Source organism: Pithys albifrons, chromosome 6 (assembly GCF_047495875.1).
Source record: "Pithys albifrons albifrons isolate INPA30051 chromosome 6, PitAlb_v1, whole genome shotgun sequence".
NCBI classification, from domain to species: domain Eukaryota; kingdom Metazoa; phylum Chordata; class Aves; order Passeriformes; family Thamnophilidae; genus Pithys; species Pithys albifrons.
In genome coordinates, this window is record NC_092463.1 from 2,980,809 (window position 1) to 3,008,258 (window position 27,450).

The 27,450-nt window shown below is 46.6% G+C and overlaps 1 protein-coding gene across 2 annotated transcripts in view; it reads right to left on the bottom strand.

Moving 5' to 3' along the window:
• DDHD1 (DDHD domain containing 1) overlaps positions 1-27,450 on the bottom strand; it is a 71,365-nt gene that overhangs the window by 12,096 nt on the left and 31,819 nt on the right. For both annotated transcript variants that reach the window (XM_071557235.1, XM_071557236.1), the window contains 4 exons: positions 24,752-24,899; positions 12,090-12,196; positions 11,296-11,402; positions 260-522 (listed from right to left, as the gene is read on the bottom strand). In XM_071557235.1, coding sequence (XP_071413336.1) covers positions 260-522; positions 11,296-11,402; positions 12,090-12,196; positions 24,752-24,899 — 625 coding nt within the window. The remainder of the gene's footprint in view (positions 1-259; positions 523-11,295; positions 11,403-12,089; positions 12,197-24,751; positions 24,900-27,450) is intronic.

Consider the following 27,450-nt stretch of genomic DNA (forward strand, 5'->3'; position numbering starts at 1 on the left):
CCCTGCCCATGGAATGAGATGGGCTTTTAAGATCCCTTCCAACCCAAACCATTCCATGAGTCCGTGTGGATCCAGAGCTCCCACTAGCAGTGCCAGATCCCTGTGCCTGCCCAGTCCTGTGTTCAGCATCTACCACCCAGCCCCAGCAGAAGAACATTCCCCACAAAAGGTAAGAGCCATGGTGGGCTCTGGGAACCCTCAAAGGGTGTTACCCAAGGAGCTGGTTTCCCCCTTGAACAACTGGAAGGGGATGCATTACCGTTGTTTAGTTATGTAGAGCTCTTCAAGCAAACGCTGCTCCTCGTAGCTCATCCAACGATCTTCCAGCTCCTCCTCTTCCTTCTGCAGCAACTGTTCATAGAGTCTGACTGGATTCCAGCCAGTCATGATGTCGTAGGTGATGACACAGCCCAGCGAGTGGGACACGATGGAGACTTTCCCTCCCTTCTCCTCAAACTCCGGATTCCGGGAGCAGAAGAGCGTGTACAGCCGGTTCAGCTCCTGCTGCAGCCCCTTCACCAGCTGTTCCAAGAGGGAAAGGACAGTTAAACATCAACATTTCATTACTCCTGCTGCTGTTCAAGAATGTTCACATCCTACACTGACCCTTTTCCAGGATGAGCACAGAGGTCTGTGCACTTTGTCTGGGAAGATGAGCACAATCCCAAGGCCAGGAGCTGCTTGTCACTTGCCTGTATCAAGAATAGCGTGGCCAGCAGGCCCAGGGCAGTGACCCTTCCCCTGGACTCTGCCTTGGGGAGGCCACACCTTGAGTGTTGTGTTCTGTTCTGGGCCCCTCAGTTCAGGAAAGAGATTGAGGGGCTGGAGCGGGGCCAGAGAAGGGACTGGATGTGGCACTGAGTGTCCTCTTAAACACCTCCAGGGACAGAGAATCCAACATGTCTTGATCCAACCCCACTGTGATCACCAGCCCAGGGCACTCCGTGCCCTGGGCTGGTGATCACAGTGGGGTTGGATCAAGGGTTGGACTTGATGATCTCAGAGGTCTCTTCCAACCCAACTGAGAAGAGAAGAGCAGCAAGGCTGGAGAAGGGACTGGAGTACAAGTGCTGTGGGGAGAGGCTGAGGGAGCTGGGGATGTTCAGCCTGGAGAAGAGGAGGCTCAGAGGTGACCTCAGCACTGTCTGGAACTGCCTGAAGGGAAGTTCTGGCCAGGTGGGGGTTGGTCTCTTCTCCCAGGCACTCAGCAATAGGACAAGGGGGCATGATGGGCTCAAGCTCTGCCAGGGGAAATTGAAGTTGGAGAGAAGAAAGAAATTCTTTGAAGAGAGAGTGCTCAGGGATTGGAATGGGCTGCCCAGAGAGGTGGTGGATTCTCTGCCCCTGGAGGTTTTTAAGGTGAGAATGGACATGGCATTGAGTGCCATGATCTGGTAAAGTGACTGGAGTTGGACCAAGGGTTGGACTTTATGATCTTGGAGGTCTCTTCCAACCCAACTGATTCTATGACTCCAGTGGCTCATCTTCCCTCTCCAGAGCCAGCAGGAACCACCACACAGGACAGGTGGTGACCCCAGAACTGCTACACGACACAGCCCAAGGCACTGTACTGAAATAAACACTTCAATAAATGCCAGTTGGGCTTAAAGTACTTCCCAACCTCCTCTGGGGTGGGCACTCCAAGGCAGTGGGTTTCCACCAGCACAGCAGTGACTGTTAACATGGTGGTGTTTCCCTTCTTGCTTGATTCTCCCTCATCTTCTCCACCTTTTCACAGCACTGAATGTTTCTCCTGTGTCAAAGGTTCAGCTCCTTTTTTAACTTAAGGAGGATGGGGAGGAGCCTGAGCCACCCATGACCCGGAATTAACTCCCATCTCTGCCCCAATCCTGGCATTACCCTAAACAAGTCATACCCCTTTTCCATTCATCAAAGTGAGCAGCAACATTTCTACCTCATTGCAGGGCACTGGGAAGGGAAATCCATTAAAATGGAAGTGCTCAGACACCACAGTGAGAACCTGAAAGGGTTCTGGGAAAAAATCCTCAAATTGCTCTGGGATCTTGAACTCATCAAGCCTTTCATTCTCCTTCCCACTGCCTGGCTGAAAGGAGATGGAGCTTTGTGTCCTCCTCCCTCCTCCCACTTCCTGTAAATTCTTCCAAAGGAATCTGAATGAAAGGATGCTGCTAAAGAATAAAAAGCCTCATCTCAGGTGAAAGGGTAATACAGGAGGAGAGAAAGCACAAATGAGACAAGGCAGAGACAGAATTTGAACACTTTATATAAACAGTGCCAAGAAAAATACTTTTCTAGTTGCAGGTTTTCTAGGATGGTATTTTGGGGGCAAAAAAGAAAGGAATGCAACATGGTCCTTAAACATCACAGACTAATCCATAGCACTGCAGCAATAAATATATATTGGTCCTATGAGAAGCTTATCTGCTTCAAATCCTACACTAGAGGATAAAAAGGTTCAGATTCACAGCAAGTATTTTAGAGAGAAATGTTGAAAATTGTGAGATTTGGGACCTGGCCAATCCAAAAAAAGGCAGCTTTGCCTGTGAGTCTCAGCATGGGAACTGAGCAATGTTTCCAGGCTGTGGCACAGAGCAGGACAAACAAGGAATTGCAAATCATTCCCTTGTTAGCAAGGGGAAATTAGAGCTGTACAACATGTAATTTCAACATGATTTTTCAAGAGCCTGAGTCATTACTGGGTATAAATATGAAAGGCACCAGGACTGCCAGTGTTTGATACACATTTTACTGAGAGAGGATCCACTCCACGAACCTGATGCCTAAAGGACTGTGAAATGATTAACAAAGCTGTGCAACAGCTTGAGGAAATGAGTATCACAACACCTATTTTCCAGTATTTTTGACTATGATGCTGCCTCTTCTTGTACTTGGGCACCACTTTCACACATAACAAGCAGGGATTTCAGCAAGACTTAGAGCTGAAAATCAATCAGGACCAGCTTTGGCTGGCTGGGATTTCTTCCATTTAAGAAGGTTTTGATTAAAACCCACAACAAAATAGCAGAGGTCAGTTGAAATCAAAGTGTTTTGGGATTCCTGCCAGGAGCTCAGGGAAATGAGGGGACACTGATAGAGAAGCACAAAATGGTTTGGGATCGAAGGGGCCTTGAAGACCATCCAGTTTCACCCCCTGCCATGAGCAGGGACATCTTCCACGAGCCCAGGGTGCTCCAAGCCCTGTCCAACCCAGCCTGGGACACTCTCAGGGATGGGGTAGCTACAACTCTTCTGGGCAACCTGTGCCAGGGCCTGCCCACCCTCACAGCCAGGAATTTCTTCCCAATATCCCACCTAACCCTGCCTTCTGGCAGTGGGAAGCCATTCCCTGTGTCCTGTCCCTCCATTGCTTGTCCCCAGTCCCTCTCCAGCTCTCCTGGAGCCCCCTTAGGCACTGAAAGAGCCTCTCAGGTCTCCCTGGAGCCTTCTCTTCTCCAGGTGAGCCCTCCCCAGCTCTCCCAACCTGGCTCCAGAGCAGAGGGATCCAGCCCTGGAGCATCTCCGTGGCTTCCTCTGGACTCTCCAGCAGCTCCACATTCTCATGTTGGGGCCACAGAGCTGGACACAGAATTCCAGCAGTTTCCATGACTGGCTGCTGGGTATCCTCCAAAGTCCCCAACCTACATCACCTGCCCTCAGGGACCTCAACAGCAGCCTGGGAGCCCCAGCCTTCCACAGGACACTCTGGATGGAGCTCTGGTTCAGGTTTCGAAGCTGGACACGGAAAAGATGCCAAAGAAACTCCTCACTGGACTCATTCCTGCTTGGAGCTTCCCTGTGAGTACATCAGGGACACGGGCAATGCCAGCTTGTTCTAAAAAATCCTGAATAAGCTCCATTAATCTATGTCTGCTTTTCTCTGGTGGGCACAGAAAGATGCACAAAAATTCATTTACTTCCTTGTTTTCTTGTTGCATAAAAGCCACTGCTCCCAATTTCCTTCCCAAGCTGCTCTTCTGTAGCTCATTCCTGCACGGTCTATTTCCCTGGAAAAGCAGAGAACTTCCAGGAAAAATGATTTTATCTCAGTCTGCCCCACAGGCACAAAGTGGGTAAAAAATCCTCTGGCATTGTGGCACTGCCATTCCAAAGATCTTGTTTTCTTGCAATTTGAGGGCATAAAACAGAATATTCTTGGAAAATCCTGGTTGGACACGGAGTCCCAACCCTGTTTTTCACTGTTCTGCTTCTTAAAAACAGGCTGTTGCTGGGAGGTTGGGCAAAAACATGGACATAACCAAGAAACTGTGCATGGATTTGCAAAGAGCTGCACACTTGGAAGTTTGCAGAGCAGAGTCCAAGCACTGGATTCAACTAAATCACCTGATGGAGATTATTCCTAAACTCCAAATTCCTGGTTCCCAAACGTAACTGTGGAGCAGAAGGTCTGCTGGGGGAAACCCTCCACATTTCCAGGCACTGTGAATGGTCTTGTTTTGCTGCTCTGCCAAAACCAGGAGTCCTCCACCTGCAGGGAGCACTTATGGATGTTGGTGTCCTGCCAACAGCTCTGGGCCAGGACTAAGATTAGAAACTGAACTTCTTTGGTGTATAGTAAGAGAAAAAAATAAAGAAAGAAAAATGAAGAGCATATTGATTTCAATTCCCAGCTAAAAAACTGTTTGGTTAAGTAGTATATGAAATTAGGATAATATTTATTGGGCTTGGAGCAACCTGGGCTGGTGGAAGGTGCCCCTGCCCAGGGCAGGGGGTGGGACAAGATGCTGTTTAAGATCCCTCCCAACCCAAGCCATTCTATCATTCCATTATATGATTTAGTCCTGATTTGCTTTCTTAGCATAAAATATTCTAACTTGTAAAACAAAAGTTTGGTTTAAACAGGGCTTTAGTCCAGAAAGTGCAACATGAAGTGCTTTTGAATCTCTTCTGTAGTGACAGCTTGATATAAATCCTAACACTCCATATAAAACTACCTTTTAAAAACACCAACTGGTTTTATATTTCCTAAAATCAGTGATTTTTTTCATTGGAATTGAGACATGAAAAATGTAGCTGTCTGTGAAATTTTCTCTCCTAAATGGCACCACTGCAATAAACCCAATTTTTTAAGAGCTGATTTTTTTGTGCACAGCTTCTCTTTCTGCTCCCTCTAAAGGGTCTATGGGAGTTTTAATTAAAGGCTATGAAATTAAAAACAAACAACACCAAAAATATCAACTCATCCTCCCAAATCCATGACACCCAAGTGGCTGCTCCATGTCTGCACTTCATGGTCAGGTTATGCCTCACCCTGAGCTTGCTGAAAGCTTCTCCTGCCCTCACTGCACCTGCATCCAAGGAATTCCTCATTATAGGAGACCTTTTCCCACCAGTTTCCTGGTGGGAAACAACCCCAAGCCCAACAATCTGCTGGTCCATGGGATCGTTTCCTGGTGGGAAACGACCCCAAGCCCAACTACCTGCTGGTCCATGGGATCCATCATGTGCTTAGGAAGCACCTGCTAGTTCTGCCTGAACACAGGAAAACAGGAATCATCCACAACAGAAAAAAACATAGTGGGAATAATGGAATGCACCATGACCAGACCCCTCTCTCTTTTTCCATAGAATCAGTTGGGCTGGAAGAGATCTCTGAGATCATCAAGACCAACCCTTAATCTAACCCCACTTTGATTACCAGATCATGGCACTCAATGCCATGTCCAGTCTCACCTTAAAAACCTCCAAGGTCAGAGAATCCACCCCCTCTCTGGGGTTGGATTAAGGGTTGGACTTGATGATCTCAGAGGTCTCTTCCAACCCAACTGATTCTACGATTCCTGCCTGGCTCAGTTTTGTGCAGAACATTAACAGCATCCTGGAAAAATCCAAACCTCCAAATCCCCACCTGCACTAGAATCCCAAAGCACTGAAATCCCAAAGCTGCCCTGTGAGACATCAGCACAAATAAGCACAAACAGCATGTCTGTTCCTGCAAAGCAGAAGGCACAGGCTGTGTATATGGTGGACAAACTCCTGCTGGACACACAGCAAGGAGATCCAGGCAGGAGGAAGAACTCCATCCTCATGTCCCTTCTAGTGGGCAGATCACTGGGGTGGAAGGGGCTTTTCAGAGCCTGCCAAAACTACCAGTGTAGAAAATGACACTTTTCCCTGAATATCCAGAAAATGAGCATTTTTGAGAAAGCAAAGAGGGCAACCACCCTGCTGGCACCTGGGCACAGCAGAGCTTGAGGCTGCTTTTGCTCAAATCCTCAATCACACACAATCATTAAGGTTGGAAAAACACCTCCAGGATCATCAAGCCCAACCTTTGGCTCACCACCACCATCATGCCCACTAAACCATACCATGAAATGCCACATCTGCTTGTTTGTTGAACACTCCAGGGATGAGGATTCCCCCATTCCCATGGGCAGCCTGTTCCAAAGCTTAATCACTCTTTCAGTGAAGGAGTTTTTCAGTGTATCCAACCTGAGCCTGCCCTGCTGCCTTCTGCCAAAAACTGGACAAAGCACTCCAGTCCCAACCTCTTTAATCTGTCAAATCCAACAAAACCACTTCCTCTCCTCTTGGGCTATGTGGATTCACAGAATCACAGACTATTCTGAGTTGGAAGGGACCCACAAGGATCATCAAGTCCAACTCTTAAGTCAATGAAAGAAGATTATCCTCTTCTGAGACTGCTCTCAGCTCTGACCACCCCTTTGCTGTAACTCCAGAGTTCTTTTCTCCGTGTCATCTCCACAGGACTCCCACCCACTGGACAATCTTCCCACATGAACAGTTTGAAGGTCAAGAGAAATAAAATAACAAAGAGCTACCTATAAAAAAGGAGTCCTGGCAACCTGATCTCTCCAGCCTGAACAGCAGAGCTCTTTTTGTGGGCTTTGTGGGAAAGGAATTTCAAGGAGATCTGAGGAACGGGTGAGTTTTGCAAGCAGCTCTTTCCAAATGTCAAGAGAACTTCAGCAGAAAGTGCAAACTCGTTTAAAATTCAGCAAGCAGGCACAAGGTGTGTGAGCCAAGTGGAGGGAGAGGAGGGTCCCTGAAAGCCAAGGGAAGAGCTGCAGCTCAAGGCTGGATTGGAAAGTGCCATGAAAGCCAACGGGAGGAGTTTGTGTGCCACGTGAACCAGGAGAATGTGCCAGCACACAAGGCAGGGCTGGGGAGGCTGCTGACCCTCGGGAGACAACAGTTGTCACACTCCCTGATGGCACCACTGATGGATGCCAGGGGATTGTCACAACAACAGATGAGAGGCCAGAACAAGCGGAGCTGTGGGAACAGATGGGAAGGGCTGAGTGTTTTGGTGCTGAAACAGGAAAAGGATCTGTCCAGGCCTGAGTCTCTCCCTCTCTCAGGACTGCTCTTGCTGCTGAAAAGCTGAGTTTAACCCATTTCTAACAAGTCACTGAGTTCAAGACTAAGTTTAGGTTCAGGCAGAGCCATTAACCTGTCACTCCACAAAGCTGGGAATTCATTCAAGGACAATCCAATTAATTAAACAAGCCATGGAAGTGCTGCCAAGCAGCTCCTTCCCTATTAGGTTCAACAAAGTAAGCAAAACTAGTGTTAAATAGTCTCAGCTTAAAACTTCCTGCTCCACAACTTGTTTTCAAACACACTTAAACCAGTTCCCTTTACCTGCTGAAAGGGATGCACAAGAGGGGGACATTCCCATGGCAAAACCTCCTATCCAAGAGGGATGAAAGCTCCAGTAGAACTTAATACTTGTCCCAAATTTCAAGAGTATGGTCATTATTTCTCCTTTTTAATATGTGTATAATGGCAAACCATGAAGCCATTTTAAGGTCAGGACTCTGAGCAAGCTGGGCTAGTGGAAGGTGACCCTGCCCATGGCAGGGAGTGGAAGGAGATGATCTTTAAGGTCCCTTCCAATCTAAAGCAATCTGGGATTCTAAAATGGGCAGAGAAGTTTCTCTGCTCTTCCCCTGGGGGGAGGTAATCCATAAACATCTACTAATCTGAGGCTAATGCAATATTTGCACTAAATTTTTAGAGATCTTGGCATGACAGATGTAAATAATATTTATCCTGTATGAAAGGAATTTTCTGCCAAGACATATATCAGTAATTGACAGAATCACAATTAGCCTGCAAGTGAGTAGAGTGAAGATCAGTAAAAAAAACCCATTAAGTACCATAATGAGGGTGACAACACTGAATTCATCATGCATCAATTAGTCTTCTTAATCTCTGTTGCAGCCATTTATTATTAAAGAAATTTGAAGCTCCAGTGACACAGCTGTGAAACAAAGTCCCCCCCTGCAGACACTGAACCCCAGGATTGTGTTACCACAGGTGGCACCAGCCAGGGCAGAAAGAGAAGGGGAGATGATGGTTTGTTTGCAAATAGGTAGGTCTGCAACAAAATACCAACTTAGTGCTTTTTCTTATTATCTGGGAAAAGTTTAAAGAGGGATTTGATATAGAGGAGGACCTGAACAGCACAGCCTGAACCACACAAAACCACCACAGCTGAATCTGTTGGCTGCAGTCTGAGACCAGACTGTCTGAGGTGCTCTGACTGTGCTGAATTATTGATGCCTGTCTGGTATCACATCAGATGTCAGGAGTCTGAGGAACCTTCTGGATATTCTCCTACCGTGGTGGAGAAGAAACAATACTTGAAATCAGAGAGGGGGTCACCCAGCAAGCTCCTGAAGGCTCAGCTGAGCCATCCAGTGCCTCTGGGACAGCTCTTTGCTGTCATGGGTGAAAATGACACCACAAGAACTCTCCCCCTGGAAGGAGACAGGGGCTGCCCACTTGTAAATCCCTCGAGGAGATGTTTGAGGGGTGGTAAGAAGCTTTAGAGAAGCACTTCTGGTACTTCCAGATGTGGGGAAAATCCTTGAAAGGAGAAAGAAAATTCCTATCCAAGTATTGCACAGTGTGTGCTGGCAGCCCAAAAAGCCAACCGTGTCCTGGGCTGATTCCCTGGCAGTGTGGGAACAGGGGAAGGGGAAGGATTCTCCTCCTGCCAGGATGCCATGACACCCCACCTGGAGTTCTGTGTCCAGCTCTGTGGCCCCAACATCAGAAGGACCTGGAGCTGCTGGAGTGAGTCCAGAGGAGGCCATGGAGATGCTCCCGGGCTGGAGCCCCCTCTGCTCTGGAGCCAGGCTGGGAGAGCTGGGGGGGCTCATCTGGAGAAGAGAAGGCTCCAGGGAGACCTGAGAGCCCCTTTCAGGGCCTAAAGGGACTCCAGGAGAGCTGGAGAGGGACTGGGGACAAGGGATGGAGGGACAGGACACAGGGAATGGCTTCCCACTGCCAGAGGGAAGGGAAAGATGGGATATTGGGAAGGAGTTCTTGACTGTGAGGGTGGGCAGGCCCTGGCACAGGTGCCCAGAGAAGCTGTGGCTGCCCCAACCCTGGGAGTGTCCCAGGCTAGGCTGGACAGGGCTTGGAGCAACCTGGGATAGTGGGAGGTGTCCCTGCCTATGGCAGGGGGTGGGACTGGATGATCTTTAAGGTCCCTTCCAACCCAAACCACTCTGGGATTCGATGACTGCTGAGTGCCAGGAGGTGAAAAGCAGCTTTTCTCTAGGCTGAGTTTATCCCATTGTCCAATTTATTTCCCAGAGGCAAAGCCAAGTTTAATAAACTCCTTTTGAGGTCCTTGCAGGTTTCTGGATGGAAAGCACTAGAAGTGCCACAGCACAAAAGAATCACATCAGTGTAACAAAGTGCTGAGCAGGTGCATTAATTCTGAGCAATGTGTGCTCATGTGAACACTTCAAATTAAAGCTCATTTCTGAGCTGGAAGGAGGACTCAGAACAAAGTGCCACAAAACAACTCCAACCCCTGGGAAAACCCCCAACATTTTTCAGAAGAATGTTCCATTTGATACTATTGTGTTAAATAAACCCTGCAAAGTTAACTCAGAGAAAACAAAACGGGACAGGGAAGAGTAACCTGCAAACATTTCAAGAAAATTCACTTGATTTAATGAAAAATACAACTCAGTATTTTGTAACCAGATCTAAGCACAGCCACAGCACACTCATTGTACTTGTCAATTCTCAGTCCTGAGGGATGGTGAGAAACCTGTAAAACTGCAGCTCTCCTGAGCAATGAATTAAATGTTTCATGCATTCCTGGCCAGCACACCTGGCCTTTACTCACTAATCCCTTTCCCATAAGGTGTCCACACACATGCCAAGCCTCTAATGCAGTTTAAAAATAGCCATTTTAAAGCTGCCAGAGAAAGTTTCATTGCTTGCCACAAAAGCTCATGGTGGCCTCAGTTATACAACAGACAGAGAAACCTGAGACAGTGGAGAATCCTGATCAATGAATTCTGCATTACTGAGCAGGAGAGGCACAGCTTTGGGTTTGAAAATGATTCTGCCAGTCCAAAGGGTTTAAATACACCTAATTTTACTAAAAAGTAGCAACAAATCCCCATGTAAGCTTTGAAATCTCACCCTGCCCCAGTCTAAGAGCACCAAGATTAACCCCACATAATGGAGCCAATACAGAAAAAAACTACAATTCCTACAGAACTTAACCCTAAAACAGCCCCTCAGGGGTTTTCCAGCAAGTTTGATACATAAGGGTGATGTTGTCCATGTTTACAGGCCACTCCATTTATTTATTTCTTATATTTTATTACCATTTAGTCAAGCCTTATCACTGGCACAGGCTGCTATTATTTCTTGAAGGCTTTTCCCCTCTGATTGATGGGGTCACTTGACTCAGACTGAAGGACTTGTGTGCCTACCCAGCTTGGCCAGGGAAGGTGGGAGCATCCAGAATAAACTGGGGAAATAAAAAATAAACAGCCCCCTAAACAAACTGAGGAACTTTTTGCTTTCCCTGCAAGGCCAAGTGCACACAAATCCATTCAAACTGGCTTGGGCAGTGCTGCCATCTCAGCTGGCAAAAATGGAATCACAGAATGACAGAATTGATTGGGTTGGAAAAGACCTCTGAGATCATCAAGTCCAACTTCTGGTCCAATGACAAATGTCCATGGATTTTGTGAGGTGTAAGAATAATCTCAGCTCAGTGGACTCCCATTGCTTTAAATATGCAGAAATTAATGACAACACAGAGTTAAACCCCTTCCCATTTCTAAGCTGTGGATACAGAACCATTTTCGACAGATATTTCTCCTTTTTGTTGCTTCTCTGCTCCCACCACTTTTAAAACTCTGCATTTGACCCTGTGGATGACCATGACCCACAAGGTGTTCCCGCTCCCCATGGAGGGTTTCTCAGCAGGAAACTCTGCTGACATTCCCAAATCCAGTCTGGTTCGGCCTCTGGTAACTTTCCCAAGCCCAGGCTGTGCACACTCACCTCATCTCTGTAGAGAGGGCTCGTGTAGTACATGATGTCCATGGCACTGCTGTTCAGCATGTCCCGCAGCCCTCGGACTTTATCCGGAGTTATGGAGTCCACGGTGTCTGGGAAAAGAGAGGAGACCTCAGGGACATCCAGGAGAAGGAGCAAACACGATCCCACACTGCTTTGGGTTGGAAGGGACCTTAAAGACCATCTGGTTTCAACCCCCTGCCAAGGGACACCTTCCACTATCCCAAGCTCCGTCCAACGGGGCCTTGGACACTTCCAGGGATGGGATGTGCAAACCAAACCAAACCCAAATCCAAGTGAGGCACATGCAGAGAACAAAGGAGGAAAATTCCAAGGAGAATTTCCATGAGAACAGCAAGAGGAGCAAGCAATGTAGAATCAGAGAATTGACTGGGTTGGAAAAGACCTCCAAGATCATCAAGTCCAACCCTTGATCCAACCCCACTGTGATCACCAGCCCAGGGCACTCCGTGCCCTGGGCTGGTGATCACAGTGGGGTTGGATCAAGACATGGTGGATTCTCACTCAGTGCCACATCCATAGAATCACAGAATCATAGAATGGATTGGGTTGGAAAAGACATCCAAGATCATCAAGTCCAACCCTTGGTCCAACTCCAGTCCATTTACCAGATCATGGCACTCAGTGCCACGGCCAAGCTCACCTTAAAAACCTCCAGGGATGGGGAATCCACCCCCTCTCTGGGCAGCCCATTCCAATGCCTGAGCACTCTCTCTGCAAAGAATTTTTTTCTGCTCTCCAGCTTAAATTTCCCCTACCTCCATCGAGGGTCAGTTTGGATCTCCACTCCACTGGAAGGAATTCCACGTGTGTTGCAAGGTTGGAAAAATATTTTTCTTCTACTTTCCTCGCAGTGTCCCTCATCCTGTGGAGACAGAAAGGGACAGGTTCCTGTAGAGATTGCTGGGGGTGCTTTTAGCAAATAACCCAACACATTTCCTGCACTGTTGCTTTTCAGTCCCTGCTGATGTAGGTGATCACCTCCTCCTTTTGTTATAAAGTACCTAAACACTCATAGAATAAAAAATTCTGGGCATTACATGCTCAAAAGTTTAAATTTATCACATTATGGGCTTAACCCCTTCTCATGCTCTGCCAGCAGGAGCTTCACAAGAAGCTGGGAGGAAAAACAGCCAGGAGAGCTGACCCACAGTTATTCCAGTTGGGTTTCTTTTCCCTTATTATTATTATTTCAATTATTAGACTATTGTTATCTCATCCCAGGGGTTTTTATCTTTTTTTCCAGCTCTCCTCCCCATCCCACTGTGGGGGAGGAGAGTGACCATGTGGCTTTGTAGTGCTTAGACTAAGGCTGGGGTTAAACCATGAATTCAGGACCAGTTAAATTCAGCAGAAAATAAGCCAAGCAGCCAATTAAAGCAGTAAAACCACAGAAAAACACAGAATTCTACATGGCAACAATTAAGTGAATGAAGGAATGAATAATTCAGTCCTGAAAGCACAGGAAAAAATATCTAAATATCCAAAATTTCCACACCAGTAGCAGCTGAAAATACGATGGAGGAAGAGCTATTAGACATCCCCATCTCCAAATGCAACAGCTACAGAACTTCTTAGTTTGAAAGGATTCAGGTCTTACTAAAGCTATTCCCAGGCAAACTGACAAAGAGGATTTTTTTTAACTAAAATCTCCTTTCAGAGCCAATTACAGGAGTTTGGAGAAAAGAGCACAGCCTTGCAATTCTGCCAGAGTGTTTGGGAAAAGCTTCAAGCCTCCACTCCTCAAAGCTGTGCCAGTTTTGTGTCATCTGAAATTTTGTGAAATGTAAAACTCACTTTTACTCAGATCTGGAGGGTTCCCCTCACACCAGGGGAGGTTGCCAGGACAGGATCCAGCCTTTGGCAGAACAATCCCAAACTTAGGGAATCCCAGGATGGTTTGGGTTGGAAGGGACCTTAAAGATCAGCCAGTTCCACCCCCTGGTCAGGTCCACTATCCCAGGTTGCTCCAAGCCCCATCCAACCTGGCCTGGGACACTCCCAGGGATGGGGCAGCCACAACTTCTCTGCCCAACCTGTGCCAGGGCCTGCCCACCCTCACAGCCAACAATTCCTTCCCAATATCCCATCTATCCCTGCCCTCTGGCAGTGGGAAGCCATTCCCTGTGTCCTGTCCCTCCATGCCTTGTCCCCAGGCCCTCTCCAGCTCTCCTGGAGCCCCTTTAGGCACTAGAAGGGGCTCTCAGGTCTCCCCAGATCCTTCTCTTCCACCAGAACAACCATGGGCAAAGATTTACAGTCACTTGAGTCCCTGAGAAACCCAAACCCCAACTCTGTGCAGATCCTCCTCATGCCTTGCAGGATCCAGCCTGGGAGAAGTACCCAAAAGCTCTGGTTGAACCAATTTTTGCTCCCTGCCACCTCCCTGATGTCAAATGAAGGAGCAATTCCATTTCATAGAATCAAAGAATGGATTGGGTTGGAAAAGACCTCCGAGATCATCAAGTCCAACCCTTGGTCCAACTCCAGTCCCTTTACCAGATCATGGCACTCAGTGCCACGGCCAAGCTCAGCTGAAAAACCTCCAGGGATGGGGAATCCACCCCCTCTCTGGGCAGCCCATTCCAGTCCCTGAGCACTCTCTCTGCAAAGAATTTTTTCCTGATCTCCAGCTTCAATTTCCCCTGGCAGAGCTTGAGCCCATCGTGCCCCCTTGTCCTATTGCTGAGTGCCTGGGAGAAGAGACCAACCCCCATTTCTTCCCCCAGGACACCCTGATCTTCCAGAGCTGGGTAATTCCACACTCACTGACTCAGGTTTTGTCGATTGCAATCTGTGCAGCCACCAAAACATTGAATTTTTATGCTTTCCACTGAAGTTTCACAGCCAAACCTGCTCAGTGTTCCCAGGCAAACAGTGCCAGAGGGACAGTGATCCTCTTATTTCACAATGTCACATCAACCTCCTGCCCAGAGGAACAATTCCCAGGGCATCACATGCCCCTGACAGCACATCCCCCCCTGATTCTGATCACCACTTGGATAAAGTTCTGAAGAAAACTGTGGTTTAATTTCCAGGCAATGTGGCCACATTCACATGCAAACCCCCAGCACACAGACCTGCTTATCTGTTCTGCTATGAAGTTGGGTTTGTAAATTTTTCCTTCTTCTGGCTTTTAAAAAGAAATATTTTGAGCTGTTTTATTAGATGGCAAATCTCTCTACTCACTTGCTAAATTAACACCAACTGAAGTAAGAAATCCTCATCTAAACAGACAGAAAATTCTACTCCTTTCCAATACAAATGGATGTTGAAATATTGACCCCAGAGAAACATTTACTTAAATCTGTACATTGAAACACACAGAAACGACTTTAATTTATGATTTTGTTAAGGAAAAAAATGACTCAGGCTCAGATGCATCTCATACCTTAGAGAGAATTCTGACATCTTGCTATTTTCCAGGTGAGAACTAATGGCCTGAAAACAGATACTTGGAGATTCACCATAAATAAAATGTGCTTGGCTGCCTTTCTCTGATTAAAAGAATAAATAAAACCCCCTCATTTTCCCAGCTATACATCCTTGCTTAAGTGAGTATATTCCAGAGATATGTTAAAATATTTAGGATTATTGCCAGGGGGTTTTAATCTCGTGCTACTGGTTTTACTCTTGTGTAACATTCACAAATTCTACATAAAACACTGGAGAGTTACAAACCATGTTGGTTGACAAATTTTATAAAATGATGCTGAGAGCTGGAAACAGAGCAAAATGCCTGAAGGCTTGAAGAAGTTACTCATTCTATTCCCAAGTTATCTTTGCAGACTCTCTTCTGTCAGATGGGCCATAGCCAAGAAAAAAGGAAAGTTTTTTTTATTTAAAAAGCATCACAGCACCCAAGTTCTTACTCTGAACACTTGATTTCACAGAATCAGGGAATCCCAGAATGGTTTGGGTGGGAAGGGACATTAAAGATCAGGCAGTGCCACCCCTGCCATGGGCAGGGACACCTCCCACCAGCCCAGGTTGCTCCGAGCCCTGTCCAAGCTGACTTTGGACACTTCCAGTGATGGGACAACCATCTGGGCAACCTGTTGCTCAGTTCCAGGGCCTGCTCACCCTTCAAGTGAGGAATTTCTTCCTAATATCTCATCTAAACCCACCCTTTGCCTGTTGAAAGTCACTAACCTTATTCTGCCACCCTAATTCTAAGAGACAGGGCAATGGGATGTTCTCAGAACAAAAATCACAGAATCATAGAATTGATTGGGTTGGAAAAGACCTCCGAGATCATCAAGTCCAACCCTTGGGCCAACTCCTGTCCCTTTACCAGATCATGGCACTCAGTGCCACAGCCAAGCTCAGTTGAAAAACCTCCAGGGATGGGGAATCCACCCCCTCTCTGGGCAGCCCATTCCAATGCCTGAGCACTCTCTCTGCAAAGAATTTCTTTCTGATCTCCAACTTCAATTTCCCCTGGCAGAGCTTGAGCCCATCGTGCCCCCTTGTCCTATTGCTGAGTGCCTGGGAGAAGAGACCAACCCCCACCTGGCCAGAACTTCCCTTCAGGGAGTTCCAGACAGTGCTGAGGTCACCTCTGAGCCTCCTCTTCTCCAGGCTGAACACCCCCAGCTCCCTCAGCCTCTCCCCACAGCACTTGTGCTCCAGTCCCTTCTCCAGCCTCGTTGGTCTTCTCTGGCCCCGCTCCAGCCCCTCAATCTCTTGCCTCAACTGAGGGGCCCAGAACTGAACACAACACTCAAGGTGTGGCCTCCCCAAGGCAGAGTCCAGGGGAAAGGGTCACTGCCCTGGGCCTGCTGGCCACGCTAGTTTGGATCCAGACCAGGATCCCCTTGGCCTTCTTGGCCACCTGGGCACACTGTTGGCTCCTGTTGAGCTTCCTGTCCCTCAGTCCCCCCAGGTCCCTCTGCCTGGCTGCTCTCCAGCCACTCTGTGCCCAGCCTGGAGCGCTGCAGGGGGTTGGGGTGGCCAAAGAGCAGGACCTGCACTTGGCCTTGTTGAACTCCATCCCACTGGAATCAGCCCATCTCTCAAGTCTCTCCAGATCCCTCTGCAGAGCCCTCCTGCCTTCCAGCAGGTTGGCACTCCCTCCCAAATCCCTAAACTCTCACTACTCTGCAAAACCATGTGGATCCATCCTTGAATTTTGGTCACACAAATCATTCTCCAACTGCTTTCCCCATCCTGGAGTTCCCTCAAACATAGGGAAGCCCTCACTGCCTCTTGAAGGAAGTAATACCACCAGCTATTGAGGAAACTTAGGGCTAAATTTGGCAAGCTGAAGTGAGAGCAGCCAGAATGAGTAATAAAAACTGAGATGTGCTCCAGCCAGAGGGGAGGGGAAGGTTTGGGAAGGGAAGGGAAGGTTTGGGAAGGGAAGGGAAGGTTTGGGAAGGGAAGGGAAGGTTTGGGAAGGGAAGGGAAGGTTTGGGAAGGGAAGGGAAGGTTTGGGAAGGGAAGGGAAGGTTTGGGAAGGGAAGGGAAGGTTTGGGAAGGGAAGGGAAGGTTTGGGAAGGGAAGGGAAGGTTTGGGAAGGGAAGGGAAGGTTTGGGAAGGGAAGGGAAGGTTTGGGAAGGGAAGGGAAGGTTTGGGAAGGGAAGGTTTGGGAAGGGAAGGTTTGGGAAGGGAAGGTTTGGGAAGGGAAGGTTTGGGAAGGGAAGGTTTGGGAAGGGAAGGTTTGGGAAGGGAAGGTTTGGGAAGGGAAGGTTTGGGAAGGGAAGGTTTGGGAAGGGAAGGTTTGGGAAGGGAAGGTTTGGGAAGGGAAGGTTTGGGAAGGGAAGGTTTGGGAAGGGAAGGTTTGGGAAGGGAAGGTTTGGGAAGGGAAGGTTTGGGAAGGGGGGGGAGAGGCAAAAGGGGGGGGAGAGGCAAAAGGGGGGGGAGAGGGAAAAGGGGGGGGAGAGGGAAAAGGGGGGGAGAGGGAAAAGGGGGGGGAGAGGGAAAAGGGGGGGGAGAGGGAAAAGGGGGGGGAGTGGGAAAAGGGGGGGGAGAGGGAAAAGGGGGGGGAGTGGGAAAAGGGGGGCGAGAGGGAAAAGGGGGGGGAGAGGGAAAAGGGGGGGGAGAGGGAAAAGGGGGGGGAGAGGGAAAAGGGGGGGAGAGGGAAAAGGGGGGGGAGAGGGAAAAGGGGGGGGAGAGGGAAAAGGGGGGGAGAGGGAAAAGGGGGGGGAGAGGGAAAGGGGGGGGAGAGGGAAAAGGGGGGGAGGAGAGGGAAAAGGGGAAAAGGAAAAGGACATATCTTTTCCAACTCAGAGCTGCACTGCAGAGATGCCAACTCGAGGAGGATTCCAAAGAGCAAGACACAAGTCATGTTCTGCCACTGCTCCTCAGGGATTCCACTGCTCCCAGAGCAGATTGGTGGAAAATGCTGCTCTGACACACACAGACTCATCTCACATCAGAGGAAAAATGGCAATTCCAGGATGCAAACAAAGTCAGCCCTGTCGTGACTCACACTTCATCCCTTTGGAGAATAACAGGATCAGAGGAACTCAACCCACTCAGTTGGTTCTCACACCATCTTGAGACAAGCCTGGAGATCCAAGTGCTCCAGGTGGGAGTGCCTCCCTCCCAGCACTGCTTTCCAAAGGGCAGGGAGGCTTGTCCAGCTGGCTTTGGCATGAAACAGAGCAGGCACTCCCTGTCCCTGTTGCCATCCCCACTCCACTCTCATCCCCACTCCACTCCATCCCCACTCGCTGCCAGCCCTACTCCCACTCCATCCCCACTCACTCCCACCTCCCAGGTGGAATTCCACAGTTTTGGACCAACTGCAGTGATCCCCTTTCCAACGGTACCACAAGATGTGCTGGTGTGGGCAGGGAAAGGGCAGCACCAGGGAGAAATAAGGGATGGGGAAGGATGGGAATGAGAACAGACCTGGGGATACACCCAAGTCCTAAACAGGCTGTTACAGCTCCTGTCAAACCCCAGCCACGTGTTAGGTAATAAACACACACAAAAGAAGCTGTTGCAAAAGCATTTCATGCCCTGACCATCACCTTTACCTCTTGGACTGAACTTCTCTTGCAAGACAAGCTCAAGTTGAAACCTGTAAGGCACTTTTTACCATTTGGATAATTAATCCAGAATTAATTCCAGCATGGAAGGATGAAACCCCAAGCATGTGATGTGTATTTAATTCAATGTAAGCATTTAAATGGACTATAAAGCTACCAAATATCTGAAAAGCTAAAAATCACAGAAAAAAATGTTCCAGGGAATCTTCATTTAAGATTCCAGCAGCTCATATTAATGCACTGAAAGGCCTCTGAGAGGCTCTGTAAGGGCCTGAATAGCAATGAAAATGTATCAAAATAGCTGCTCCCAGCTAATTATCATAATGATAATCCACAATTAAAATGCCTTCTAATGGGACTTGCAATAAAATGTAATTGGTGATTATGCCAAGATGGTGCTGCTTGTGCAGGCAGTGTCTGCTTTGTCCTACAAACACCATCCCAGACAAAGGGAATTTTTGAATCCAGACAGGAGATAGCCCAGTCTGAGGGTGAGAGCAGCCCAGAAGGGACACAACTTTTATGGAAAACCACAGAGGAGTTACCTCATTTATTCCTCAAGCACAGGAGATGATGAAATTTAGAGTCAGCCTAAAGGCCTGAGCTCTACCCAGGTCAGGTCAATGGTCTGACCTTTATCCAGGTCAGGTAAAACAACAGGAGCTTTTAATGAGGTTGGAAACATGGATAGTGACATTCCTAAATATCCAGAAGAGGTGACCAAGTTGATTAAAGTGATGGAGCAGCTCTGCTATGAGGAAAGGCTGAGAAAACTGGGATTGCTCAGCCTGGACAAGAGAAGGGTCTGGGGTGACCTCACTGTGGCCTTCCAAGACCTGAAGGAACCCACAGGAAAGATGGAGAGGGATTATTTACAAGGGTTTGGAGTGAGAGGACAAGGGGAAGTGGATTCAAACTGCCAGAGGACAGGAAAAAATGGAACATTGGGAAGAAATTATTCTCTGTAAGGGTGGGCAGGCCCTGGCACAGGTTTCCCAGATAAACTGTGGCTGCCCCATCCCTGGAAGTGCCCAAGGCCAGGTTGGAGCAACCTGGGATAGTGGGAGGTGTCCCTGCTCGTGGCAGGGAGTGGAACTGGCTGATCTTTAAGGTCCTTCCAACCCAACCCATTCTGGGATTCTACATTACATTCTATTTGTGTAACAACATCTCCCCCTCCCAATGTAGAAGCAGAAGTTCAACAAAAAGATTAGTTTCAGTGAAGAAATATTCCAAATAACAATATGAAAGTGCCTACAGCAAAATAAAAAGACATCCCAAAATGATTGATTTTAGAGTTAACATTGTACTTTACCATAAACTTGGTAATTCCAGAATTCTTCACCTGATGGAAAACAAACCCTGCTCCAATTCAGCACATTAGGCCATAATATCTTGGTTTATATCACACAGAAATATAGAATATACTATTTTCTGCCTTAAATAACCACCCAAGGCAGCTCCCAGCACATTATTCTGTTCGTGCTGGGGCAGCTGAGTCACTGTTGCAGCCTGGGGGAGGGACTGTCTCTTCCCAGACGAGTCCCCAGTTCCTACTGGTGCTGACAGGAGCAGTTTGGTGCACCAGCTGCTCTGCTACATTTAGATAATAAATGTGTTTAACTGCACAGGGAAGAACCAGAACTCTGTCACATCTACCCCAGAACTGTTCATCCAACCATCAACAAAGTGCATCTTGTCAATTTATCCACTTCCAGGACACTCTGCAACCACAGCACCAAACCACATTAATGAGGAGACTGAGCTCCATTCCTTGATGAAATTAGTGCAGATAATTTTCAATTACCCTGGACAAGAGCTCTGTTTTCACCTCTGGGACCAACAGGATCTGTCTAATGATGCAGAAGCAGCATGTGAGCTGCACCAGGTTCTTCTCCAGGTGGTAACCTGAGGCCAGAGCGTATCAAATGAGCTCTGGGGTGTCTCTCACTGTCCTGGGTCACAGAGTATTCAATTTCTGGGTTATAAACTGTATTTTTGCACTTTTCTTTCTCTTTATTTCTCTTGCAACTCCTTGGTCAAGTGAGTCCATGTTTTTGTGCTGTGTGTGGACTGTTGTGCTCACACAGGTTGGAATAAACACACAAGTTTTATCCCAGGGTAGAACAAACCCCAAAAGAAGCAACAATAAATGGACAATGTCAAGAAAAAATGGACAAGAGATTTTTTTGTGGATGGCAGAAGTGAAAGGCACCTGAACAGGTGCTGCCTTTTGGAAATTCCAGAGGTCCTCCAAGCATCATATCCAAAAAAATGGATGTCATGGAGATTGTCTCATCCAACCTGATTTGTGTTCTCTCCCCATCCATGTCCTACAGCAGCACATGGACCACCCAGTGCCTAAAAGGGCTCCAGGAGAGCTGGAGAGGGACTTGGGACAAGGGATGGAGGGACAGGACACAGGGAATGGCTTCAAACTGTCACAGGGCAGAGTTAGGTGGGATACTGGGAAGGAATTCCTGGCTGGGAGGTTGGGCAGGCCCTGGCACAGGTTGGGCAGAGAAGCTGTGGCTGCCCCATCCCTGGGAGTGTCCAAGGCCAGGCTGGACAGGGCTTGGACTTTGCTGGAATGCTGCATCCAGCTCTGGAGTCCTCAGCACAGGAAGGACATGGACCTGTTGGAGCAAGTCCAGGGGAGGCCATGGAGATGCTCCAGGGCTGGAGCCCCCCTGCTCTGGAGCCAGTCTGGGAGAGCTGGGGAGGTCACCTGGAGAAGAGAAGGCTCCAGGGAGACCTGAGAGCCCCTTCCAGGGCCTAAAGGGGCTCCAGGAGAGCTGGAGGGAGACTGGGGACAAGGAAAGGAGGGACAGGACACAGGGAATGGCTTCCCACTGCCAGAGAGCAGGCAAAGATGGGATATTGGGAAAGAATTCCTGGCTGGGAGGGTGGGCAGGCCCTGGCACAGGTTGGGCAGAGAAGCTGTGGCTGCCCCATCCCTGGAAGAGTCCAAGGCCAGGTTGGACAGGGCTTGGAGCAACCTGGGCTGGTGGGAGGTGTCCCTGCCCATGGCAAGGGTGGAATGGGATGGGTTTTAAGGTCCCTTCCCACCCAAACCATTCTGGGATTCCCTGATTTTAACTCCCAAGTCCTCCCAAGCTGAACAAGCCCAAGATGACGAGCTCTGGCAGTGCCTCCCACACCTGCTGGTGGGACCAGGGATGGGTGAGGGCAGAAAGGAGCAGTGACACTGAAGGACAGACCTGTGGCTTAAGTCACAGATTGAACATGGCTGGAACCACAAGTTTCCTGCTAAAGAATGTGCAGTTAAAAGACAAAAAAATACACTGACCTCTTCTCTCTTTAGTTTCTACTTTGAAGTGTGAATGGTCAAAAAATGTTCCTCCTTAATAATCTTGTTTTTCAAAAGGCAACGTTTGATTGATGTCCCTGATGCAAAAGAATGTAAAAAACCCCCAACAAAACCAAACAGCTCACACATATCAAGCATAAAGGTGCTAACAGACAGTGTTAGTGTGGCTTGGGAGAGCTTGGCAGACATTTCTTCTAAAATCTCTTCCTAGAACATATGGGATGTTCCCCACTGATAAGTTTCAAGCTATTGAAAAAATAAAAAGAGAAAAAAAGAGAAAAAAAGAGACTTCAATCTAAAATGATGCTTTAATTTGCAGTTTTTGTACAGAATGCACAATTTATGCCAATAATTAGCATTTTAAAAGGCTTTGCAATACTGTCTGTTATTTCTTGAGGATATGAGGGAGATTTACTGAAGCCCATGAAGTGTTGTTCCCTTTTGGAGAAAGCATTTCATATACTGGGCTGCCAATTAAAGCAGGACTTATGGAATGACCATCTCTGCACTGTGACCTGAGCTGAAGTTAATCCTCCCATATAACTTCTGGATCCATGGAAAATGGGGCAGGGAGAAAGATAAAGCAGAAAAACTGAATGATTTCAAGGAGGATGTTCTATATCTCATTGCTGTTAAAACCAGCAATTTATATCCAGGGTATTTCCATTTCCAGTGGAATTGGCTACAAAACTTTTATATTTATTTTGGTGACTAACTTTTAATCAGTGGCTGGGGAGTGTTTTCTCTCTGGTTTGGATTCCTTGCTCTTGAATAACGTGAATAACAGAGCAGTGAAGCGGCAGAACAAGGAGTGGGGAGCAGCAGGTTGTTGCTCTGAGATGACAAATGACACAGAAGTGACATCAAGAAGTTTACTCTGCCCCAGCAGAGGACACTGGAGTGGAAGAACGAGCTGCAGGAGCACAAGAGCCTGCTGACATGATGGCACACAGCACTGACCTACATTCCACCCTGGATGCCGTGGGAGCTTCACAAAGCTCTGACCATGAACAGTCCCAGCTCTACACACACTTCACTGGAGTCTCTGAGTTTGTCAAGTGTTCCTGTCAGCTCTGATGGAACGTGGAACTGTTTGGGACACATAACTGAACCATCTGTGCAACAGAGATGTGGAATTAACACTTTTTTAGCCTCTTCTTTCAGCTCATGAGGGATTCCCTAAAGCCACTTTGCCCCCCACAATGCTCTGACCACAATTTACAATTTCTTATAATATTCAAATATCTTTTCATGTGCAGAGTCACAGAATGGTTTGGGTTGGAAGGGATTTTAAAGATTTTCTCATCCTACCTCCTGCCATGGGCAGGGACACCTCCCACTGTCCCAGGTGGCTCCAAGCCCTGTCCAACCTGGCCCTGGACACTTCCAGGGATGGGGCAGCCACAGCTTCTCTGGGAAACATCATTCCCCATATCTCAGGGGCTTCTCTTCCCATTCACCAGCACCCCAAGTGGCTTTCTGAGTTAGCTCTGATGTCAAGCCAAAAACCACTTTCAAACCACTTTTCACAGAAGGCATCAATTGAAAAGATTTGCTAAGATTTCAATCACATTTTACTTTTCAACTGGCACCTCTGCACAAAACTCACAGCAACACCTTCTCTCCTGATGTCTTCCCATTTCCCCTCTCTTCCTTCACCTGCCCACTGTTCTGACAACCAGCTGGAACAACAGAGATTCCACTCCAACATTAACTTTCCCCTAATATTAAATCTAAGTTTTCTGCTCAGTTGCTTCCTAGCTGCTATCAACTTGTTTCAACCAGGTACAACTTGGTTTTGTCCACATGAAAAGTCTCCCCTTGCTCAGCAAACTCACTGATCACAGGAAGTGGAATTTCACACAGAATCACTGAAGTTGGAAAAACACCCTCTGGGATCAAAGTCCAACCTGTGATCAATCCCCATCTTGTCCCCCAGCCCAGAGCACTGAATGCCATGGCCAGTATTCCATGGACACCTTCAGGGGTGGGGACTCCACCCCTTCCAATGCCTGACCAACCTTTCCATGAGGAAATTTCTCTTTATGTCCAAACTGAACCTCTCCTGGTGGAGTTTGAGGCCATGTCCTCTCATGGGACAGCTCCCTGCATGTCTCAAGTGTTGGTCATAAAACCAGAGTAAAGCTTTGCTCTTCAGGCTATCAGCTGCTCTCCTTAAGTCATAGAATCATAGAATGGACTGGGTTGGAAAAGACCTCTGAGATCATCAAGTCCAACCCTTGGTCCAACTCCTGTCCCTTTACCAGATCATGGCACTCAGTGCCACGGCCAAGCTCACCTTAAAAACCTCCAGGGATGGGGAATCCACCCCCTCTCTGGGCAGCCCATTCCAATGTCTGAGCACTCTCTCTGCAAAGAAGTTTTTTCTGATCTCCAACTTAAATTTCCCCTGGCAGAGCTTGAGCCCATCGTGCCCCCTTGTCCTATTGCTGAGTGCCTGGGAGAAGAGACCAACCCCCACCTGGCCAGAACTTCCCTTCAGGCAGTTCCAGACAGTGCTGAGGTCACCTCTGAGCCTCCTCTTCTCCAGGCTAAACACCCCCAGCTCCCTCAGCCTCTCCCCACAGCACTTGTGCTCCAGTCCCTTCTCCAGCCTCGTTGCTCTTCTCTGGCCCCGCTCCAGCCCCTCAATCTCTTGCCTCAACTGAGGGGCCCAGAACTGAACACAACACTCAAGGTGTGGCCTCCCCAAGGCAGAGTCCAGGGGAAGGGTCACTGCCCTGGGCCTGCTGGCCATGCTAGTTTGGATCCAGGCCAGGATCCCATTGGCCTTCTTGGCCACCTGGGCACACTGGTAGCTCCTGTTGAGCTTCCTGTCCCTCAGTCCCCGCAGGTCCCTCTGCCTGGCTGCTCTCCAGCCACTCTGTGCCCAGTCTGGAGCGCTGCAGGGGGTTGGGGTGGCCAAAGTCCACACATCCCAATGAACACAGACAACAGTGTACCCACAACAGAAAGATTAATGGCTCAGGGGAAGAGAAGGAGGAGGAAAAAACAGAGAAAAATTCAGCTTAAACCAAAGGCCCTGCTGTCATTTATATTCAGGCTCCTTCAAACAGTACCAAGCACTCACATGGCTGTGTTTTTGATGATCCTTCCTTGGTCCATCTTCTGCCCAATGCCATGCACAACAAACACAATGTGACTGGTCTGTGGTGGTTTGTCTTCTAGTGTAGCTTCTTCTACATATCCTCTATGTAGCCTTGTCCCACTGCTGGAAGCTGCAGGAAGAACATCAGCCCAGATCAGTCACAGCCTGTGAAGTGCAAAGGTCTGACCTGTTGGTTTTTCTCAGACCAACACATCAAAGATAAGATTATATAATACAGAACTGTGACATTGAAGGACTAACATGTGTTTTTAAGTATATGCCCTTTTAAACTCTTGAAAGATTTCAGCAACTGGGTGATATTAATTGTAGCAGTCAATGAATTACAAGCCATTGTTACTGTAAAGAGAACTAAATTCAGAAATGTTTTGAAAAACAACTTTTTAGAAAACAGTTGTGCAAATGTCCACCCACTTTTTCAACATAATACTCCTATTCTCAGTGTCTCAGTCATTAAACTTCCTTTATCCCCACCTTACTCCCACAGATGGAAGGGTCATGGAATGACCTGGCCACACAAGTGATGAAGTGCCACCAACTCCATCTGCCCCCACTAAAAGTGCTGGTTGAAAACCCTTTACAATTTTTCATTTTGGTGGGGAAAACCTGTTTATATCAAACTGATCCAAGCTCAGAATTTCCCCTCTTGTCCTCCAGCTCAGTGGCCCAACCAAAACTGAACTATCCAGGGGAAATCTGGGTATTTTATTTTCCTCCTGCTGTGCTGCTGGAGGGACAGACCCACTGGCACTGTGTGTGTCTCCATCCCCCTCTAGTGACAGACCCATGGAGGGGACCAGAGCCTGTCACCAGTGCTGGCTTCAGAAACTCCAACAAACAGCTGAGCTTGTTTTTAAAGAGGAGGAAAACACCACAAAACCACTCAGGACATTTTTGTTCCCAAGACAGGTTTTGTTTTGTGTTTGGTATTTCTCCCCCCAAGTTGCTGAGGGCAGAGTTTATTATTTATTACACACTATCCAAATGGTGTTCTGGATAAATAATTTCATTTCTCTTGGAACTGAAGCACTGAATTACATTATTTTTTTTGGTAAACATTAATTAAGTATCCATCCAAGAGCCCTGGGGCATTAAGAGGGCATTAAGTATAAGACAGAGGCGTGGAGATTAAAGCCAGACTTGTTACCTGGTCTTAGAATAGAATCACAGAATCATAGAATGGATTGGGTTGGAAAAGACCTCTGAGATCATCAAGTCCAACCCTTGGTCCAACTCCAGTCCCTTTACCAGATCATGGCACTCAGTGCCACGGCCAAGCTCAGGTTAAAAACCTCCAGGGATGGGGAATCCACCCCCTCTCTGGGCAGCCCATTCCAATGCCTGAGCACTCTCTCTTGTCTCTTAAGAGACCAAGGAACAAACCAGATGTTTTTGTGCTTGTTTTGGCAGCTGCCCTGCAGGGCACAGGACGTGACAGAGGGAAAAATTCCACTTTTCTAGGCTGGCATTAATCTGCCTCCTCCTTGGAAAACACCACCTTGTCTTCCAACCATCTCAGCTTCATGACTGGGAGTTTTGAGTTTCAACGGGCTTGAATTCCTACTGGAAATAATTTTTCTAAATGCTGATTTTCTTAAAATAATTTCTAAATGCTTCACCTCTCAGCTCTCAGTTCATCCATCTGTTTAATGGATGCACAAAAAGGAGGTGGGGAGAGGGAGGGTATGACCCTGTATTTAGGAATGCAACACAGTATGCAAGGACACAGTGGTGAGGTTAAGGTTGCAAAGGGAACTGCAATATTTATATTACTACAGTAATTATTCTAATTTTACAGTAGCTGCTACTCTGCCATTGCAATATCTTTGTGTGTTTGTTATGTAGAGTGAACTGCTGCATGCAAAGTAATAATATGTAATAAAAATATAATAATATAAATAAGAATAATAAAATAAATAATATAAATACTAATAAAATAAACAAGAAAATAAATAATATAAATAATGAAATAAAAGATATTATAAAATAATATAAATAAAACAAATAATATAAATAATAATAAAATAAACAAGTAAATAAATAATATAAATAATGAAATAAATAATAATATAAAATAATATAAATAAAATAAATAATATAAATACTAATAAAATAAACAAGAAAATAAATAATATAAATAATATAAAAATAAATAATATAAATAATAATTATTATAATAATATTATATTAATATAACATAAATAATAATTAAATAATAACATAAATAAGAATAAGAACATTAAATAAATAATAGAAATAATAATAAAATAAACAAGAAAATAAATAATATAAATAATGAAATAAATAATAATATAAAATAATATAAATAATATAAATAATAATATAAATAATAATTACTACAATAATATTATAGTAATATTATAATATAAATAATAATTAAATAATAATATAAATAAGAATAAGAACATTAAATAAATAATAGAAATAATAATAAAATAAACAAGAAAATAAAAAATATAAATAATGAAATAAATAATAATATAAAAATAATATAAATAAAAGAAATAATAATATAAATAAAATCAACAATGATATAAATAATAATAAAAAATAATAATATAAATAAGAATAAGAACATTAAATAAATAATAGAAATAATAATAAAAAATAAGAAAATAAATAATATAAAGAAGGAAATAATA